The sequence below is a fragment of the Triticum dicoccoides genome, chromosome 7A (assembly GCF_002162155.2).
Source record: "Triticum dicoccoides isolate Atlit2015 ecotype Zavitan chromosome 7A, WEW_v2.0, whole genome shotgun sequence".
Taxonomy (NCBI): Eukaryota; Viridiplantae; Streptophyta; class Magnoliopsida; order Poales; family Poaceae; genus Triticum; species Triticum dicoccoides.
Genome location: NC_041392.1, coordinates 101,541,310 through 101,563,250, shown reverse-complemented (window position 1 = coordinate 101,563,250; position 21,941 = coordinate 101,541,310). Strand labels below are relative to the sequence as shown.

General features: G+C 42.7%; 1 protein-coding gene across 1 annotated transcript; it reads right to left on the bottom strand.

The window, feature by feature from the left end:
• Positions 1 to 2,939: 2,939 nt before the first annotated feature.
• On the bottom strand, positions 2,940 to 4,163 carry LOC119328675. Its single transcript, XM_037601655.1, has 2 exons — positions 3,375 to 4,163; positions 2,940 to 3,218 (listed from the first exon to the last, which is right to left on the bottom strand). Exons 1-2 carry the CDS (start codon positions 4,161 to 4,163, stop codon positions 2,961 to 2,963), a joined length of 1,047 nt encoding a protein of 348 aa, XP_037457552.1. The 3' UTR covers positions 2,940 to 2,960.
• Between the last annotated feature and the right edge of the window lie 17,778 nt (positions 4,164 to 21,941).

Sequence of the window (21,941 nt, the reverse complement as noted above, 5' to 3'; positions counted from 1 at the left end):
TCTTTGATGGGCGCGCATGGCTACACAACATTTAGTGACTTGCAACACAACATCAAACTTCTTTGCGGTTCTAATACCCCTTCTCATTCATGGAAGTCATCTACATTTACACCATAGTGCACAACATCTACAACTAAAACCTTCTACTAGTTCATCGAGGGTGGAGAACTCATGGTAGAGGTTTCCCAAGAGCGCCTCCTCCATGCTGGTGCATCGTGTAGCTTTAGGCCATCCTTGAGGGCTAGGAGTTATGTCTTAGTACGTTATGTTTGGTCTGTCCCTTCATCGGCTTCCTTGGCCACATTAATATAGTGTCGCTCTGGTCGCTCGTCGTCTACTTCCCCGTAGACATGTACATGACATGGGACAAGTGCAACAGTTCTCTCTGACATGGACGTGGATGAGCATGCTTAGCTCGCGTGTGACATACGACCTATCCTTGCCATCACCAACCCGTACAAGGGGCTCTCAAGGATGTCGCGTGGTACACACCATTCAAGGTCTCCTAAGATCAATCTGAGGCAGCATGGAATGAAGCACATGCATACATAGTGAAAGGATCATGCATATTATAAGTGATATTTGAGGTTAATTCCTAATAAAGTTTTAATCTATGAATTTGCTAATTCCCATCTAGATGAAAATTAACTAAATCTAACCTACCTCCCGCACCTTCTAATTTTACGAAGAGATTAGCGTAGATTTTGCATTATTTGTTTCTTCTTGTTTTTCCGTTTGATTCATTTACTTATTTGAGTTTCCTATTTTCTTTTCTATGCCAAAAATCTCAAAAACAATTTTGGCCTACCATCCATCTAGTGATCCAAATTGAAAAGAATGAAGAATAGTTTGAGTCACCTAACTGATCAAACAATATTGGATATATTTTGGTGGGCCAACATAATTATGGGACACCCAGTTTATGAGAGATGTAGTAGCAATTTCATAGCTAAAGTCTGTTAACTTCTGGTCATCCTTGTTTTTGTTCCCTCGGGATGCAGTTGATGTGGCATTTGGCTATGTTCAATGACAAGTCTTCCTCTAGATTTTCTGTCAACTCCCTTGGACGCAGTGGTATTCATCAATGATCACTCATGACCATTCTCAAGTTTCAAACAAAGTATCATTAATGGTGTAGTTCTGTTTAGCATGATCATCATATAGTTCTTTTTCTATATTCAAAATTAGTTGAGAAGGAGAAAACTTTTATGGCTCATAAATAATCAAATTGAAAATGATAGTTAATATTTTGCATCTACTAATGCTCAAATGATATTGGGTATATTTATGTTATTACGGGCAGTCGGGTTGATGCAAGATGTTGTAGAATTTCTTGGTCAAACTCTATTAACTTTGGTCATCTTGTTTTGTGTGTTTCCTTTAATTGAGTTGCTCTGGCCTTGGTTATGTTCAATGCCAAACCTCCATTTTTTTCATAAATCAACTCCCTTGGACAAAATTGCTATCATCCATGGTGGTCCAAACCATTCTCAAGATGCAACCATGCTTCATTGATGGTTTAGTTCACTTCAGCATGATTAGCCGATATTTTTTGTTAGACTCGGATTCTGCTAACAAGGAGAAAACTTTTGATGTGCATAAACAGTATTTTGTTCTTACATGGTCCTAATACAAAAAGCTAAATATGCATTACTAATTAGAGAAAAGGACAATGCAAGAAAAGAAAATCATACCAAACTCTACTTTTTTCCAGGGATATCCAACTCAACTATGATATATGTTTATAATATGTGCGAGCTGAGCACCCAATTTGATGTGCTTTTCTATGTTGGTAATGTTATCGTTTGTGCATTCACGGTGAACAATATATCCTCTAAGCTTTGTTACAGTTGAAAGGATGTGTTGTATCATAAAAATTAAAATTCAGTCTATACAATATGCTAGGTCAATCCTAGACTAGGCGTTTCTTTTTATGTTCATAACTACGTGCTTATGGTATTAATGGATGATGATTTGTGTTTGGCATGCATTTTATAACTACCCGCCATGGCTTCAGTTTACCTAATGAACAAAGCTTATATTTTACCTGGAAAAAGAATCAAAGTTATTAAAAGTCATACATAAGTCTCAGATGTAGGGTGTTCCTGTATAGAAGTGTTGTACTTGTGTAAATTAACCGATGTGTCCGTATGGAATGGTGATTACATATTTCTATGTTTGTTGTTGTATTTGATTAGTAGAACTAATGCTAATATGCACATTAAAAATGTCATTTCACAATATATATTCATGCAGAGCTCTAGATTTTGGGTACCTTTCTATGTTTCTAATGGTGCCTATATGCCATTGATGGAGCATTATGTGGCCACACACATACTCTAGTTCTATTTCAATTACAAGAGGCAGGGCCATCTATTACGAACTTGATTTACCATAATTTGAAATGAATCCCATATCGAGTTGTTATTGTTGTTGATGGTGTTATGCTATCAAAGGAATTGATTGTTGCTTTCCTTTTGAGCGGAAATTTGGACTATCTTTCAATTTATTTAATAAGCATAGCTCTTATCTTCAGTTGAATTACTAATGATTGCATCAAAATATCATAACATGGGAACTATTATAAATCCATGTTCATATTCATTCATATGTAAGATGCATAACATTTGAACAAGACAATAAAAATATTCGACTATAATGAAAACACTATGTGACATATAGATATAAAAATCTTCATGTCCAATACATAGAAATTCTAAATCCATGTTCATATTCCTTCATCCATAAGATTCACCACATGTCAACAATAAAAATGAAAAATAAACAATATGTGACACATAGATAAAAAAAACTTCATGGTCCAATACCTAGAAAATTGAACATGCATATTATTGCCTCGAAGGGAATTAGTAAATTGTCCAAATGTTTACAAATTTCCAAATGAAAGTGTAACCAAATTTTATTTCAATATAGCACTAGACTTGAAGTGATAACACCATCTAGCTAGAAGAAGATTCCGGTGGCTTATCAACCCATCCACCATTTCCCATGGAAGATTGCCCTACATCGGCACCATTATAGCCCAAGGAAGCATCCTTCTCTATATATTCATCGCGGAATGGTTGATCCGATAGAGCATAACCCCATGATTCATAGACAAATGGGTCATTGACGGTAAAATCATTTCCACCAGAGTAGACCAACAGTGGAGAGACCGCCAAATTATACCTAGATGTTGAGTTAGAGTTTGCATCATTCTGTTGTGGGTTCACTGGGTTGCAAGGACTTACATAATCCTTGACACTTATATCTTGTGGTGGAGGTAGTTCATGTGCCTGATTAGGTGCAGTCTCTTGCTGGGAAGCCAATTGTGGCACTAAAGGAGATGATGCGGGATGGAATATTGGTGGTACCTGAGAAAAACCTGGTGCCATGATGTGTCCTGGTGGTGATGGAAGTGGAGATGAATGCATTTGGTGTTGTGGAAGATGGTGATCCCATAGTGAGTGCACTGATGAAGGGGTAGTCCTCATGCGATCCGATGGTGGACCACTTGATGGTAGCATGTTTTGTTTTATGCTTGCACGACCAGTCATGGCTTTGTGTCCATGATGTAGTTGTGGCAGTCGATGTCCAATGTCCTCATGGACACGAGAGATTTCATTGGATAGATTGTTGAGATCTCCAGGGCTGAGATCTTCTTCCTTCGAGAAGATATGGTTTGCTGCCATACCTGGGCACTGCTCTTGGATTTGTTTCATACGCTCGATGGAAAGTTGGTTTTCCTTGTACTCCTTCATGCAATTCATATCAAGCCGAGCCACCTCACTTTGTAGCTGGGCTATTCTGGCAGTTGTTGCCTCATCGTCAAGTGGAACTGCTAGTGGTGCTCCTGATAGAAAAGCATCAACAATGGGGTCAGCAGATGGCGTCCCAAAGGAATGCATCGTCTCATTTTCTGTCTCTAGGACGACAGCAACCCTAGCACCAGTGACAGCAGAGAGACCAGCAATACTCTTAAACAAACCGCCGCGTCGCTTGAAGAACGTGACATCACGCTCTTTGTCATCATGGATATATGCGATAGCTGACCGCCTCGGCATACTAAATCCTACAAGGACAAAGAAACTTACTACTAGAAATAGGAACCAGAAGGATCTACAAAATGCTTGAGATTTACTAAAGCCGTTGACTAGCGACATGTTGATGGGAGATATGTGGAGATGCACTCCCCTTATATAGAAGGGAAGGGTTGTGAAAGCCCGAGGTCCCTTCCATTCTCCAAAAGAGACTTTTACTAATAATATGGAAGTTTCATATTCCATGGACGTGTTGGGTCTGCTTGTTAGAGACATTAATAGAATGGTGTATGAGAAATTTCTGTGATTGTGATAACTTAGCATAATAGGGATAATAGTAAAATTTCATCCTCATCCATACATCCAAATTTAGTAGCAATTGATATAGAGCCATTGTTTTTGAGTAAACAAGATAATGTAAATCTTTAGTAAGCATTAAAATATATACAAATATATAAACATGCTATTTTGTATAGAATTGATTGTTAGTCAGATATTCATATATGAGTACATTAGCATCATTCTTTTGAATTGCTACATATGTGTGTCTATACATCCTTATCTAGAACCATTTATGCATTTCCAAACAAATTAGAAAAATTATTACCATTAAAGCATTGATGTGTTAGTACATCCACATCCTCAACCATTAGCATCGTATAATTAATGAGGAGTTAAATCCAACTAAGTTTGTAAGTGCATCCCTAAGTGGTTTTGGAGTATTGAAGACAAATAGGTTGAGGAATTAATGTGTTTTTTACTGTACATAGGATATATAGCCCCTGAAGAGTTGGTTTAACACATGGAAGACGACCCCCAAAAATGGTTTTCTTCAAGTGAAGAATTTGATGAAATTGGTATGACCTATGAAGAAATTGATGTGAAGACTGGAAGCTTAAAGACTTTTGTTTTTATAGTTTATTTCTTCTTATTTGAGTCATAGGAAAAATGTACTATTAAAGGGGTCTAGGTGAATCATAGTTCACATTTCCAAAGTGATGCTCAAACCTATACATACACAAGCCACTTCAAGTGAAACCTTTGGGAATCTCTGGAACAGCTAACGCATTTGCTAGCAACAGTGACAAAGTTCATATGGTCGCTGACGAATTTGGTCATACTTAGGAGTTAGGGTTTCGCCAGTGCGATCTGCCTAAAAGTGAGGAAATTGAGTGCCCTGGTGAATTTGAGGGTTCAAATTCTGACCGTTGCTGTGCAGCAGGCCAGCTGTCGAGTGGATCATTATCCTGACAATGGTCGAATCAGAGAAGGGCATTTATGACAATTCATGTTGGGTTGCCCTGGCTATAAATAGTCGCCCCCACAACCATTTGTTGGTTGGCTGCTCCGTGAGAACTTGACACATGTCATTTGAGAGCAACCCATCATTTGATGACTTTGAGAGAATCCTAAGTGAGGAAAAACCCATAGCCAAAGTGACTGAGCATCACTTAAGAGATTGATCCGTGTGATCAAACGCCTGTTATCTTTCAAGACTATCATTCTTCTAGACGGTTAGGTGTCATGTTCTGAGCACACCAAGAGTCATTATGTCGGCGAACAAGTCTGCGAAGGTTTTGGAAGTCTACCTTGAAGACTTACCACAAGTGATTGGGCGAGGTCTGAGTGACCTTAGCTAAAGAGGAATACGGTGAGGACCGTGTGTCCTCTAAGTTCGTCTCAGACGCCTCAACCAGACGTATAGTTGATACAACAACTGGAACTAGTCTACCAAATCGCTGTGTCTTCACTGAGCCAAGCTGATTTCAAATTCCTCACCCATCCCATTACATTTTTCGCCGCTGAAGAATATGTGATATACTTTCTGAAGAACTTGAACTGAAGACTTTCATCAAGCTGTATTCTATTTCTGTAGTTCATCTTCCTCATGCTTGCATTACTATATGATTGCATGTTCTTCATTTTTATATATCTTGTATGCATGCTTTTAATTTCTGGGATGACTTAGTTCCCCCACATTTCTATTTCTTCACTCCGATCTTCGTCAAATTCATCAGAGTTTGAATTTTTTTAAATCTCCCATTTAGCCCCTGGTATGTCTCCAACGTATCTATAATTTATGAAGTATTCATGCCATGTTTGCAACAATTTTATATGGTTTTGGTATGATTTTATAAGAACAACCCGGACCGATGTTGTTTTCAGCAGAACTACCGTGGTGTCGTTTTTTGTGCAGAAATACAAGTTCTCAGAATGGGCTGAAAATTTACGGTGATTTTTTCTGAACCAAAAGAGACCCCCGAAGCACCGGAGTTGGGGCAGGAAGTGACCGAGGAGGCCACAACCTAGGGAGCGTGCCCTACCCCTAGGGCGCGCGTCCCCACCTTGTGGGCCCCTCGGGCACCCCCTTGACGTGAGACCGATGCCAAAAATTCTTATAAATACACAAACATTCGAAAAGAACCCTAGATCGGAAGTTCTGCCGTCGCAAGAAACTGTAGCCACGAAAAACCAATCGGGAGCCCATTCCGGCACCCTGCCGGAGCGGGAAATCATCACCGGAGGCCATCATCATCATCATCATCATCATCCTAGCAGCCACCATGATGAGGAGGGTGTAGTTCAGCCTCGGGGCTGAGCGTATGTACTAGTAGCTATGTGTTTGATCTCTCTGTCTCTAGTGTTTTCCATTTGGCACGATCTTGATGTACCGCGAGCTTTGTTACTATAGTTGGATCATATGGTGTTTCTTCCTCTCTATATTCTTGTGATGAATTGAGTTTTAACTTTGAGGTTTCACTATTATCGGATTGAATAATTTTATAGATTTGAGAATACTTGATGTATGTCACTCTATCAAGCCGCTATATGAGTTCTCGATGGCTGATCCTTTCACAGAAATAATGCATGAAAAAAATTCTAAGGAAGATGAATTTTATGTGTCTGAATAGTTTGAATCTTGTAATATTTGAATTTGGGCCTTGTAATGCAGGAATTTGAACCTTGCAATATTTATGGTATTTGTTATATAACATAATTGGATGTTTAATTTGGTCTTGCAATCATGTCATGTTACAAGTATATATATGTTGTTCTTCTGTACACAGAGCATATATGTTCTGCAGACAGAGCATATCACATCACACACGGACCACACTAGGTAACCCATTGGTGATGAATTCATCAATCGCAAACGGTTATATACCAGCAAGCGTTTTCCCACAACACACATGGCTTATTCCATCACAAACAGTTTGGATGGATCAACTATATGCCATGTATCACACACACAATTCTAATCTGATTCGTGCTTGATGTCTCCGCCATCGCTCGCATAGTTCGTCTTATTTGCCACGTATCACTGTGTCTTATTCTTTCGATCTCGTCCCACAACACAACAAGCACACCCACGAAGACACATACAGAGAGGATATCTAGCGGCGCTCCAATGGAGTTCGGCGGCATAAAGTCGAGACCCATGCAAGGGAGACGGATCCCACGGTGGTGTACATCATCAACCTGGCCGTGGTGGAGGACTACATCAACACCATGGAGCAGTTGCTTGCTGGAGACAAGTACAAGGTGGTCGGCATCAACCTCCAGTACACTGCCGGTCTTCCCGGCAAACAAAAGGTTGTCATCGCCTAGTTGTGCGTGCGCCATCATGTCCTCATCTACCACTACTGCATGGCCACACAGCCTTATGACCGTTTCGCCAGGTTTGTCAACTGCACCGACTACAAGTTCACTACGGTGGAAACTACCGACGATGTAAAAGCGCTCAGGATTACGGGCTTGGCCTATAAGAACCTTGTCGAAATCTGTGAGCACTACAAGGTATGGGGTAGCACGAAGGACTCCCTGGTTAAACTTGCCTCAGCCATCATCGACCCATACTATGAAAAGATGAAGCAAGATGCCAATAGAACATGTCCCATATCCCGGCACGGGGCCTGGATGCGTCGACGGGATGAACCTCACATTAGGTTCGTGGCCAAGAGCGTGTACACATGCTACGAGTTGCACAGGCGGATCGTTGACATAAGGAAGTGCCTCTTTACCGAAATCGACGAGCCGGATCGAGCCACAAGCAAAGAAGTGGCGGCAAGCGTCACAAGAAGTAGATGATGATCAGATAATCGTTTATCCTAGTTAATTATGCATGTAATATATAGTTGCCTTTGGTGTGTGAAAATGTCATATGTGTAGTAGCCACCTATGTAATTATGCATGTAATAGTTTATTTTGGTGTGTGTAAATGTCATGTGTGTAGTAGCCACCTATGTAATTGGATGTTTAATTTCGTTATGCAACCATGCCCTTACAAGTGTGTAGATATATATGTTGCTGTTCTGTATGCAATCCCAACGCACAACACATACGTCTTATTAGCAGCAATCATATGTGTTATTATCCGTCTTCGCACACATTTGTGATTACATACCTGTTTTCCGCGTATCACACGCATCTTGTTAAATTGAACCGTTTCTGTTATCTTGACTCAACGCAAACAGTTCACTATTTGCCCTCTATCGCACACACCTTGATCTGGCTGACCGTTTCTTTTGTTTTGCCTAATCACAAACAGTTCATCCAAGTGAACCATATGCCGTATATCACAAACACCTTCATCTGGCTACCCGTTTCTGTTCTTCTGCCTCATCGCAAACAGCTCATTAAACTAAACCGTATGCCGCGCATAGCACACGGTACTAAATTCTGAACCGTGTTTGATGCATCCGTCAACGCAAACGTTTTGCATCTTTTTGATGGTTTTTTAATCACTGTTTGCAATTATTGCATCGCACACAGTTTCTTCGAAGGTCTCTGATTGTAGTGTTGCGTTAGTAGCATCCTGCAGTAGTGACTTATGGACATGTGATGAAAATTGTTTTATTGAAGTAGGACTTGTAGTAATAAAACCAAAGTAACGAACGGTTGGTTTATGAGGGAGCAACAATGCTGACATGAGACAACTTTTAGAAGTGCATGATGTGCATGTCAGACTACCATTAGTAAAATTCAACGCATGACTGATTGGATCGGTTTTAAATGCTAGACCAAAATTATTTATTTCCTAAAGGGGATTACAATATCTTTGGATTCAGCATGGCCTGTATAATGTACAACGGCTACGCATAGTACTAAAATTATTAGGATGTATCCATATTTTAGTTCATGAGGTATAACGGAAGGGGTTGTGATGTAGATGCGATAGAGTATGGGTAACCTTCAAAATGAAGAAACACTTTTCATTGAGCACATTGGCACAATGCGGTAAGTGATATATTTGTGGCACAAATGTAGGGTTGGCAACCTCATCTCCAAATAAGGAGATGATTTTTTTAAAGAGTGACTCAAAGAAGATAACATGCCATCATTACACAGTAAAAACTGGACAACATGTGTGAGAACTCCAAACAAGCAGATTTTAAGCTACCTGATGATAAATAAACATTTTGTGCACCTCTACAACCCCAATTAAAATATAAAGATATATAAGCAACATGGGAGGCAAAAGGCCATTTGAGTATGATTCATAGAATATACCGTGTTCTTTGTGGCAACCCAAAATCTTCCATGTATAGAAACACAAGCACGCCCGCCCATGAAAATTCCGGTAAGTAGAGAAACCTACAATTGAATGCTGTAGCATTTAAGTGTGCAATAGTGTCAAGAACTATTACATGGAGAATGAATTTGGATGCAACTCACCTGTGATTTGCTATAAGTTGCAATGATAGAGTCTAACACAAATTCAGTATGGAAAAAATCAGCACCACATTTCCAGATATTTGATTTCAGAGAACATACAACGAAGTTAATGAAATACCTTCAGTAATAATAAATATAAATGCTACGCCCTACGATCCAAAATAAGTGTCGTGGATTTAGTTATTTTGGAACAGAGGGAGTAAATGCTAATGTCTGAATAAGAGTTGGACAAATAAAGATGAGATAAGTCAAAGGAAAAAAATTGTTGAAGTAATCAGCTTTAGGTAATTAATATCACCGACGCTTTAAGTAATTAGTACCATTGTACATTGGTAGGAGATGGGCATCTGAAGTTAAGGAACATATCATAATTGATCAGGATTCGGAAACGTACACAATAGCATAGCTTGAACTGAAAGAATACCATAATGTCTATATACCTAAAGATTGTGGCTTTGATGAGAAGTGAACTGAACCAAGTGTGGTCGAGTTAGAAAAGGATAAAATGCAACAAAATGTTCTGTGTCCCAGTTTGCTCCCTGACATTAACCAAACAAGAGTCAGTAAACATCATGACTCCAAAAAAAATAGTAGCACCACAATCAATCCACTATACTATTTTAAAGGTCTGTAAGAGACACTAGATATGTGAGCTGCAAGTCACCGTGTTGGCATAGCCTGGACAAGGCCGCCTGTATTAAATTAATCATTATGCAAAGCCAATACATACAGATGTTCAAACTAAGCGAACAATAGCAATGGTAATTGTTGAAGAAAGAACAAATAAGAAGAAAGAAATGCCAACAACGGCAGCTCGACAAAGCGCGGATGACCCGCCACCGCTGCGCCCTCCGAAATTGACCCACCATAGACCAGGCTCCGATCCGCCGCGTACCAAGCAGCACCTCTAACAAGGGATGCGACGTCGACGACGCTGCTGCTCGGACTTTTCCTAGGGTTTCCCCCGGCACGTGAAAGGAAGTGGGGGATGGATACATCCGACACCCTCCAAGAAGGGATGGTGGGAACCACAGGTGTCACCGCATCGGAGCCGGAAGAGAGCCGACAAGGGATTTCTCCCGCACTCCATACCCCACCGCCCAACCAGGCCAAAGCCAAACAGCCACCTCGCCGCCCAACAGCATGCGCCACCGCGGTCATGACACCACCCACTCACGCCGCCTCACCGAGATCACCACCACGAGGCCAAGAGGACGGAGAGAGACGCACGAGGCAACAGGAGCAGCAGCACCGGAGCCACGCGGGAGGGAACTATCACTACAAGAAATATGTCAACTTATGACCTTCTGTCAGTGACCCTCGAAGAAATGGTAATAAATTTATGACCATTTTAGACCAATTGGTCAAAAGCTGTCTGGGGGGCTCTAAACCCTAAACCATTGCGACCATTTTGGTCAGAAAGGTCATAATTTCATTACATGAAATGGTCATAAAGCAAACAACGCTAGTCCGCTGCCTTATTTCTAGTTGTTAACGACCAATATAGATGGTCATAGCCTTGTAAATTGTGGTGGGTTGGTATGACTAGGCACCACCTCATCAGTTTTGCCTATGTGTCATGTCCATGTGGCAGTTTTTGCCCTAAGTTGTGAAGCAACCTATATTTCTGTCATTCCCAAAATTCCCAAAAAAATCTCATAAATTCTTTGGATCATATCTTCGTCAAATATGTAAAAAATTTCCTTGCCTAGTTCAAAAATAATTCAAAAATATTCATTTTCCTATTCTGTTCAGAACAACAGTTTGTGAAGGAAGTACCACTTTGGCATGTCCAAATAGTATCCATTTTCTACAGTGCTTTCCTATGCCCAACTAACCATCCTCCACCAAATGCCAGCTCAATCCATTCATTATTTTGAGCCAAGCTTCAACATTCATAGTTATGTCCAGTGTGGTAGTTTGCAAAGCAAGTACCACCTAGGCTCCTCCTTTTGAGATGAAAATTTGTGAAGACGGTCTTCTTAGTAACTGATCATCCTCGACCAAAACTCAGGCCCATTGGCCATGTGCATTTCCCGTACCACTAATCAAACACTTGGGTGCTAATTCATGTTTGAGCTCGGTTCAGTCTCCCCATGAGATTCTTCTATTGCCTTCTTCTTCTTGACACCTATCAGGGGAGTTCCCAACCCACTAGACATGCCTAGGCCGCCCGAAACGCGTGGCAACACCACGGTCACGCGGTGACCACGCGGCGGGCATGCGAGTCTACGCGCTTTGGAGTTGGGGCCCTGGGCCACCATCCAAACCTCAACGTATTGCCACCAAACCATGTATTTCTGATTAAATAGATACCTTTCTACCTAGAAATGATTTTTTGAAAAAATAAAGAGCAAACTATGAGGCAGCTGCAGTTCAAATTTGTCCCGCTTCCTACTGAATCAGCAGAAATTTGTCTTTTTCACAGAGGTGGATAAAAACTTTTGGCACCAACCATTTTGTCAATTGTGCTTAAACATGGCCTAGTATTTTATAAAATTGATTTGGTCCAATTTTGCAACAAATATATGGTAGGTCCTTCACAAAAAACTCATTTTGGGCACTCGAAAAATGGAAAAATGATTTTTCGTCCAAAGAAAATGAAACTCCCTTAGGCAACATTGTTTGCCATTCCAATATGCACCCTTGTGCACAATATGAGATCATTTGAACAAACTATGCCATGAATGTGGCCATAAGATTGATCATATGGCTTGAAAGCCATGAATCTTCAGAGATGATAGCTCATTTCTGAGAACACTTTTTTAAAATAATTTCTGTATTACAAGTTTGTTATTTTTCCTGTGAACTTGGCCACATATAATGACACAATGCGAAGGTTTTCCAAATTTTTGATCTTTTTTTGAATTTTTTATGCCCGTTTCAAAATGCGGTCAAAAGGGCGGGAATGACCGTTCCTAGCTAGTGGTTGAATCTTGGAATATTTTTGGTGTTTATCTGATTAAATAGATACTTATGTACCTAGAAATGATTTTTGGAAAAAATAAATAGCAAACTATGAGGCAGCTGCAGTTCAAATTTGACCCGCTTCCAGCTGAATCGGCGGAAATTTGTCTTTTTCACGAGAGGTGGATCAAAACTTTTTACACCCAACCATTTGGTCAATTGTGCATTAAATATGGCCTAGTATTTTAGAAAAATGATTTGGTCCAATTTTGCAACAATTATTTGGGAGGTCCTTCACAAAAAAACCTCTTGTTGGGCACAAGAAAAATGGAAAATGTTTTTTTCGTCCAAAGAAAATGAAAACTTCCTTAGGCAACATTGTTTGCCATTCCAATATGTACCCTTGTGCACAATATGAGATCATTTGAACAAACTATGCCATGAATATGGCCATAAGATTGATCATTTGGCTTGAAAGCCATGAATCTTGAGAGATGATAGCTCATTTCTGAGAACACTTTTTTAAAATAATTGTCGTATTACAAGTTTGTTATTTTTCCTGGGAACTTAGCCACATATAATGACACAATGCGAAGGTTTCCCAATTTTTTGATTTTTTTTGAATTTTTTATGCCCGTTTCAAAATGCGGTCAAAATGGCGGGAATGACCGTTCCTAGCTAGTGGTTGAATCTTGGAATTTTTTTGGTGTTTCTCTGATTAAATAGATACTTTCGTACCTATAAATGATTTTTGTAAAAAATAAATAGCAAACTATGAGGCATCCGCAGTTCAAATTTGACCCGCTTCCAACTGAATCGGCGAAAATTTGTCTTTTTCACCAGAGGTGGATCAAAACTTTTTACACCCAATAATTTGGTCAATTCTGCATTAAATATGGCCTTAGAAAAATGATTTGGTCCAATTTTGCAACAAATATATTATAGGTCCTTCACAAAAAACTCAGTTTGGACACTCGAAAAATGATTAAAAATAGCTAGAAAGATCAGAATGCATACAAATTGGTGCTCATCCATAAAATGTGGTCTAGCTTGAGTGAAAATTTGTATAATGCCCTTCTGCAAAATATTTTTGATAGCTACTTCACAAAATCCCTCTATTTTTAGTACTTGAAAACTATTTTACATCACTGATTTTCTGAACCAATCATAACTCTGTCCACGGATCGATGACATGGCGTCCATGCATCCATCCATCTCTCCATCCCACATCCATCCATCTATCTAAAGAAAAGAGAAAAGAAAAAGAGATACCCCACCCGCAACCCAAACCCTAGCTCAGATCCCCCCCTCGCACCCCTCCTCCCTCGTCCCCATCTCCTCGCCGCCGCCGCCACCTCCTTCCCGTCCCTCTTCCGATCCAGTCCTCTCCCCGCTGCTCCCACCCACTATCGACCACGCCGTCCTCCTCACCCACCGCCGCCGACCTCATCGCTCCCTCCCCTCACCATCTCTCCCTACCCTAGCTTAGATCGAGTCGAGCAGGTCGGCATCCCATCTCCTCGCGGCTTCCCATCGATCCACGGCCAGATCCGCTGCTCCGAGATCCGCCAAGGGCGTGGACCTAGAGCTCCATCTCCATGGCGGCGGTTCCTAGATCCGCCCAGGGGCTGGACCTAGAGCTCATCTCCATGGCGTCCGCTTCCAGATCCGCTCGGTCTGCATCGCGAGTTGGCTGCATCCCCACGTCTGCTCCCGCTTCTGCTGCTCGTCTAGGTAACGCAATCTGTCGATTTGCTCTTCTCCCCTCAGCTTCCCTTACCTTACCTTATGGCGCATTGTCTTCCTCCTCACGCAGGTGCAGGCACCACCAGCGTTGTTGCAAGCCGTGGCCGGACCTCCAAGCAGAGCAATGACACGTTTGGCTGGCCCTCCTCGACCTCCGCCATGGCCACCGCGGTGCTTCCGGATCCCCGCCCTTGTCACACGATGGAGGTTCCAGTCTCGCCCCTCTTCTTCTTTCGATTCGATCTGGATCGTGCGCCGCGGTTCCTCATGCATGCCCGATTTGCTTTTCTTCCTCATGTAGGTCGTCATCAGCGGCGGCCAGGACTTGCTCCACGGCGTGCGGCTCAGCAGCTGCTGGCGTTCATCTACACCATGGCGTCGTCGACATTGCTGCATCGTCATCGCGTCGAGGAAGGTGCCGACGCCGGCGTTCGTCTGCGGGATCGGAGATGCAGAGGCCGCTGTTGTTCCTCCGTACAGCCCGCGTGCGTGCGTGACGCCCGCGTGCTCAACTTCAGCAGTCTTCTTTCTTCCCCGTCACCATCTGCAGGTCTTCTTCTTCCATTCCATTCTCTGCTCTGTTCTTCTCTGCTGTAGTGTCTACAGTGGATGAAAATACCTAATTGTATATGGATGGTTGGATTGCAGGGTCTACAATGCACCACCTTGATTTGTTGATTCGGTCTAGAGCAGCAGCAGTAGCTCCTTCCTTCCATGTAGATGGAGGGCATGACCTGCACAAGGAGCTCCAAGGAGACAAAGGTATCTGCTCCCTTGCTGTACATCTTTGTGGGTTCTCTATGATGATGAAACCATTGATTGGATGTCCTGATTAGACACAATTCATTCATGAGTAAACTTTGATGTTTTACTGTACAACCTTCAAGGTCAACTGTGTTGCCATCTTGCTTGCTAGAAAATCTTAGTTTCTTTAGGCATATAAACTGGCATGTGCATTTGGCAGATATAGTAGTGTTTGTACTAACAGATTGAGCACAAACATTATTTGTTAAGAGGGCCCTGCAGTTATATTTTGGCTGCCTTTTGCTCCTTCATTTTTGTGTGTTTGAAAATCAATACAGCTGACATGCTTTACTTCTTTTACGTGTAGTGATTGCTAAAAATGGCAGGGATGATATCCACCGCCAAGAATGATGCATAACTTAATTGCTGTCGTAGTCGATTTCCAACAGGGAATACCTTTCTAGACTCCAACCTTCACAGTTCTTGTTGATTCATCTTGCTAGCAACCGAGTAGCTTTTTTGCATACTTCTGTCAGCAACTCAATGCCACCAAATGTTTTTTTGCCGTTCTTCTCTGTTATACATCATACAGTGCCGAGATCCACATACACCAACCATTGTACAAACATATCATTATTGGTACAACAAGTACTAGTAGTGCTCTGAATATAAGTGTTAGCAAGTTTTTTTGCCAATTAGCTTTCCGTGTGCATGCTCTTAATCCCCATAGCACTAAGAGAGGACCTTGCTGATTCCCATATTACTAATTTCTATATCAAACATCTATGTGCTAGCTTTGTCAAATATAATCAACTGAAATAATCTTGCTTGGTTAATGAAGTATTGACTTGCATTTGGTTGGTTGTGATTCCAAGCATGTTGTAGTTCTAGACATTAGTAGTACTTGTTACTGCAAGCATGTTGTTTCCTGTCACACTGAATTTCCACCTGAATATATGTTAGCATGAGCATGGTATGTTGTGTTGAACTGGAGAAACCGTAGCTGGTGCAGCCCATTCAGAAGTGAGTTACACATTTTTTTCTGCTGAGATACACGAATGTGGAAAGATGGGTTTTTGCTTGCTTAAGTTTTTGCTATGGTCTGCATCTACTCTATGTATGTATGTTGAGTTTTACTTTGCCTGACCTCATATACAGAGATTTCACTCCTCTAGTTCTGCTCCCCTGTTTTTTATTGTTGGAGTTGTTCCCTAGTTAATAGTTTTGTCCCGGAATCAGGCATTGTTGGTGCTGCTTCAGGATGTGAAGATATATCTGTTGTGTTTTTGTCTCTTTTTCTTTTCATCCTCAGTGTGACCTGTTAGTGAAGTATTGGTTGGTTGTGATTCCAAGCATAGATCTCTTGACGTTTCTACTTGTTAGTGCATTTCGATCTGAACATGTTGGCATGAGCGTCTCAATTAATTTACAGTAGTATATATATGCACGTTTCATCTTAGTCTCTCGGCAAAGTGTCTCAATTAATTTAGTATGTTTTGCTATTTGTACTTGGATAGAAAAGCTAAAATCTGTATAGTGCTCTGTGTGTCATACCAAGTTGTTCCTGTTATTTACAAACTAATGTTCTTATGCACTGATCCACAACACCTTACATTACACATTTGAAATTAATTAAAATACATCTAAACACAGTGCTTCAACACAGATTTATCCTATGATTAACCTGAGACATTAGTTTGTTTTTATGCTTTTGTTTCCCACAGTGCTTCAAGCTTGTTTATTAGCTCGATTTGTTGTTATTCTGTTTAACAGGAGCAGAAGCAGCTCATATGACTCTATTGTTGTTCTTGACCTGCTGTTGCTGCTGTTGTAGGAGGAGCACACCTAGGAGAAGAGAGGGCTCATTCCACTTGTTTGGAAGAGAAGACGATGAAGCATGGTGGTTATCTGGATAATCTGCCTTGTGTTTTGGTTGTACTTTGTACCTAGTTATATTGTATTCTGTAGTAGTCAGCACATTCTGGAGCAGAATCCAGTGAAGTTGTAAAACTGTAAGAAATGTGAGAAATATACTTTGTACCTAGTTCTGTTTCATTTGAAATATTTGTCATTTGTGTACTGTGAGAAATGTGAGAAATGGAAAGTTGATGAGTTCTTTGATAAAAAGCGATGTGGCTCCACTGCCAGGAAAAATCTGACAATTGGGACCCATCTAAAAACTGGACCACAAAAAACCCTCGAAAATAAAAATGAAATGGACCGCAAAAGGCCATGCCTAGAAAATAAAAAGGCCAAATTGTTGGGCCAGGCCCATGTAGCTAGAGAAAATTAATAGAGAAAATATATAGTAAAAAGGCCGGATTGTTGGGCTAGGCCCATGTAGAAAACCGAATTGGACCGGGCTAAATCTTGTGCCACGTCAGATTGCCACGCTGGATGCCTACATGGCCTGGGGAGGTTGCTAGTGACCAAAACGCCACAGTAGACGTATTTTGGTCATAAACGTCTTCGACCATTCCAGAAGAAAGGTCGCTATAGTCAGTTTATGACCGCCAGATTTTGACCTTCTGTTTTTGGTCACAAAAAGGTCACAAATGAAAAACCATGACCTTTTAGTGACCAATAGTGGTGGTCACAAGTTGACGTATTTCTTGTAGTGTATCTGCATCGCTGTCGTGCGGGAGGCCCGAGCCTCCGGCACCGTCGCGGTCGCCGTCCGGACGCAGCAGCAGGGCATATCAGGCCACCCACGCTGCAGCAGGACGACACCAGCGCCGCCAGCATCCACCCGCCCATCGCCGCTCCCCTGCCTCCCGAAAGCCACACTGACGACCCTCCCCGCCGCCGGCCCGAAGGGCCCAAATCTGGGCCGAGCGGGCACAGCCAGATCGCACCACTCCGCCGCCAACGGCAGCGCCGCGTCCCAGAAGATCCCCCGCCACCACGCCGGAGAGCACCGCCGCCGCCTGGGAGCACCCCGCAGCGCCGCACCGCCCCGTGAGGGGAAAGGCCAGTGGCCGCCGCCGCCGCCAGCGCCTCCTAGGCCAGGCCCAACGCCGGACGCCAGTGACGGCGGCAAGAAGAGAGGGGAGGGGAGAGCTCAGGGAGGAGGCGCAACCGGTCGCCCACGGAGGGCGAAGCGGTCGCGAGAGTGTGAGCTTCTCATTCCTTTAAGTTACTTTCAACGACCTACAACACATTAATAACAAAAATGGAAAAAATCCCAAGAAACAAATGGTGCAAAGCTGTCATAGATATAATATAAGGCTAACATCACCAGATTGCCTATCCCCCGAACAAACGATGTACTTTTGTAAGATTAAATTACGAAGAAAACAACGTCATGTGCTTTTCTCTATACTTGCTTATAATTAGACCCCTTCATCCAGCACACGAGGATGGATCCATATCCATAATCGCTGGTCTAATGAACTGCAGCTTCATTCATTAAATCTAGTCTGAGAATTGGACAAATCTGCCTATTTGGCCTTCAATTTTGTACTCTGTTGTGCTGACAGCACGGCTCTCTTTGTGTACAGCAGAGAGACAGAGAGAGAGAGGGCCAGGGAAGAGAAATAGGGTAAGGCCTCCTTTGGTTTGTAGGATTTTTGTAGGAATTCTAAGGAAAAATTCCTTTGAAGCTCTTTGGTTTGTAGGAATAGATTTCTATTCCTATGTAGGATAGGAATCAATCCTTCACGTTTTGGAGGAAAAAAATATTAGCCTAGACTCAATGGAAAAAATCCTATCCTATGCACCAAATGACATCTCTTTCTCTGTAGAAATTGACATGCATGTCATCTCACTTCCTATGATTTTCCTATTCCTATAAAATTCCTATCCTATGAACCAAAGAAGGCCTAAGGGAGCGGGCGCCGACGGGAGCAAGGGAGTAAGTGCGCGTGGAGGGAAGGCTGGCCACACTGGCATCCACCAGTGGTGGTGAGGAGGAACTTTCGGAGGAGCACGTGGATGACGGCTGCCTCGAGCGGAAGAACAACGCCGATGACGTATCCGACGGCCTCTTGCTGCAGTTGCCAACACCAACCTCACTGTCCTCGTCAGGCGCCCCCATCGTCGTTCAACAGTACCGGGTGGCTGTGCCATGCGGTGGAAGACATCCTCCTCCCCTCCTCGCCGTGCGGGGCAAGATCCCTCGTTTGCCTCCTCTGCGGTCGAATTGGTCAACAATTTATATGCTCTAGAGGGCGGCTTTGGATTTCAAGCTTGTCAAGCAACAATTGTTGGCTTGTTTATATCAATATTGAGTGGATATGCTCCAGAAGGCGGCTTTCAATTTTAAGCAGGAAGCAAGTAAAAGAAAAATGCATTAAGCGACAACCAAGTGAAAATTCAAAGCCTATACTGAGGAGGCTGGCCATAGAGCTCGCCAGGATATGGATGAACTAAAGAAATGCATACAAATTGAATCTTGTTGAAGGAAGATGATTCTTGACCTGGGAATTAAGAAGTCTAGTGGTGCTTTGCACAAGAATCATACCTTCCATAGGACCAAAAATAATAATTCTTGCATAGCTTTGTTCACAATCTTTTGCCAGAAGTCACTTGTGACCCTACGAAAATAGCCATGGAACAAAGAAAATCTAAAATAAATTACCACAAAAAATGACACCACAAGCAAAAAGGAATTACTTATACAGAAAACATTTAGTTTCATGATCCTCACAAATTCATGAAAGTATGCACGCACACTGGAACATAGCAGTACGAATAGAGACTGGACTACACCGCCTAGCTGAAACGTTTAGGCGCAACAACGCGATCTCCGGCAGGATTGGTTCCATTAATACTGCATGCACACGCACGACACACAACAATGTGTCAAACAAATAAATTCGATGTATTACTAACAATGATAGTAAACTGCAGTAAACAAATTATGAGCATACGAAAGCTGCCGTATACACATACCAGATGCACAAAAAGGCATACCTGAAGTACAGAGGAGACGCATCACGGGACCATACAAACATTTGAAAGCCCATCATCCTCTCTCCTCCCGTTGTCTCGAATCGCTACTTCCTCAAACTTGAAGTGCCACATACCTACTTCACCACTGAAATCATTTCGATCGGTTCAAGGAACTAAAAGTATCAAGTATAATAGCTGGAGGATTTAATGAGAGTTGGTAAAAGGGGAAAATCAGACCAGCAATACAAGATGGATACACAGCCATACAACGATGCAGCATAACAACGAACAGGCGACCAGCAACGGATTAGCGCAAAATGAACTAAGAAAACACAATCACATGAATCAATCAAAGAAGCTACTCATAGATGCGACCCTCCTGCCGCCGTGTAAAACAAAGAGGGACGTGGGGAAAGAGGAGGCCGAGAGGGAGGAGCCGATGGTGCGGCGGCAAGGCGTGGAAGGCGAGCCGAAGGTGCAGGAGTCGGCGCCGGCGTCCACGACGCCGCTACGCATCACAAACTTTCATCCACCGCCGGGGCCTCTCCTCCGCCGTAGGTCACGACCTCTCCTCCTCCAGCTGGTGCCTCCCAGAGTGGCCTCTATGGTCGATCTGCATGGATCTGGATTCGTTGTTGAGAGGCAAAATCGTAGGAGACGACGCGTGGGAGAGAGGATCTGGCTGTGAGAGAAGAGGAGAGGAGGACATGGCGTGTTTGAAGAGGAAGGAGGCGTCGTAACGAGGACCTTGGCATGCTGGCTTCGTAGCGAAGGAAACACGCCCAAAGACATAATTTGATGGATTAGAAGCAAATTAGTGGCAGCCGGCAGCCGGCTACGTAGCGAAGGAAACACACCAGCAGACGGCAGCCATTTTTTTTCCGGGCTCAACACTTGTATTTACTCATTCAAAGTATCATTACAATCTTCAGCAACTATCTCCAAAATTTCTGGAGGACCTGACCCTAACCAAGTCATAGTCCTATTATTAATAGGATCAAAAGCAGCTAACTTGTCGCTCGCTTTATTTTGCGAACGAACGACATGAGTAATACAAGTTTGATGTAGATTCAATAAAAACCTAATCTCATTCACTAAGGAAGAATATATCGAGCGATCCATGCTCACACATGTGATCATGGACACTACAACCGAAGAATCCATCTCAATTTTGATCGGCTGTACGGTGCTTTGAATCGAAGAAGATAACCCCTCCATACAAGCACATAACTCAGCCTCCAACGCATCCCTGCATGAATACAAAGCTCTGCAAGCTGAGAAGATAATCTTTCCTGAAGAATCCCTCAAAATCATACTCGCACTTCAGGCTGGACGGTGCGAGTGGGCTTTTCGGCCCGCTCGTGGCCCGTTCAAGACCGGACCGATCGGTACTGGCTAGCTGCAGAAATTTGCCGGTCCGGTTACCAAATTTCGGCCCAAAATTTCCTCGGTTCGGTCCTGTCTTTGACCGGTCCGACCGAGCGGACCGAAGCTGCAGGCCGTTTCTGGTCGGCGCGGCCACCGGCGACATCCTGCTCTGGCCGTGAGATCCGCGCAGCCACTACCGATGAGCACGCCCTGCCGACCTTCTCCCGCTCCTAAGGTAGAAGAGAACAGAGAATAGAAAGAAAGCGCGGTCACGCCCGTGATTGTCTGAGATAGACTTGATTTTTTTTCCTTTTCTTCAGTCAAGTACAGAAAAAGACTCAGGTCATGCCCGTTGTTATCTGAATCACACCAGTTTCCTTTTCTTCAGTCAAGGACAGGCAGTTTCCCAGGGGCAAGAGATAGAAAAGAATCAGATCACGCGCTGCCATTTTATTTCTTTTATTACACTAGTAGAAAAAGGATCTTCTGCCCGGTTGGTAAGGGCCTTTTGTCCCGGTTTCTGAACCGGGACTAAACGGTCGTTACTAATGCCTGGCCCTTTAGTCC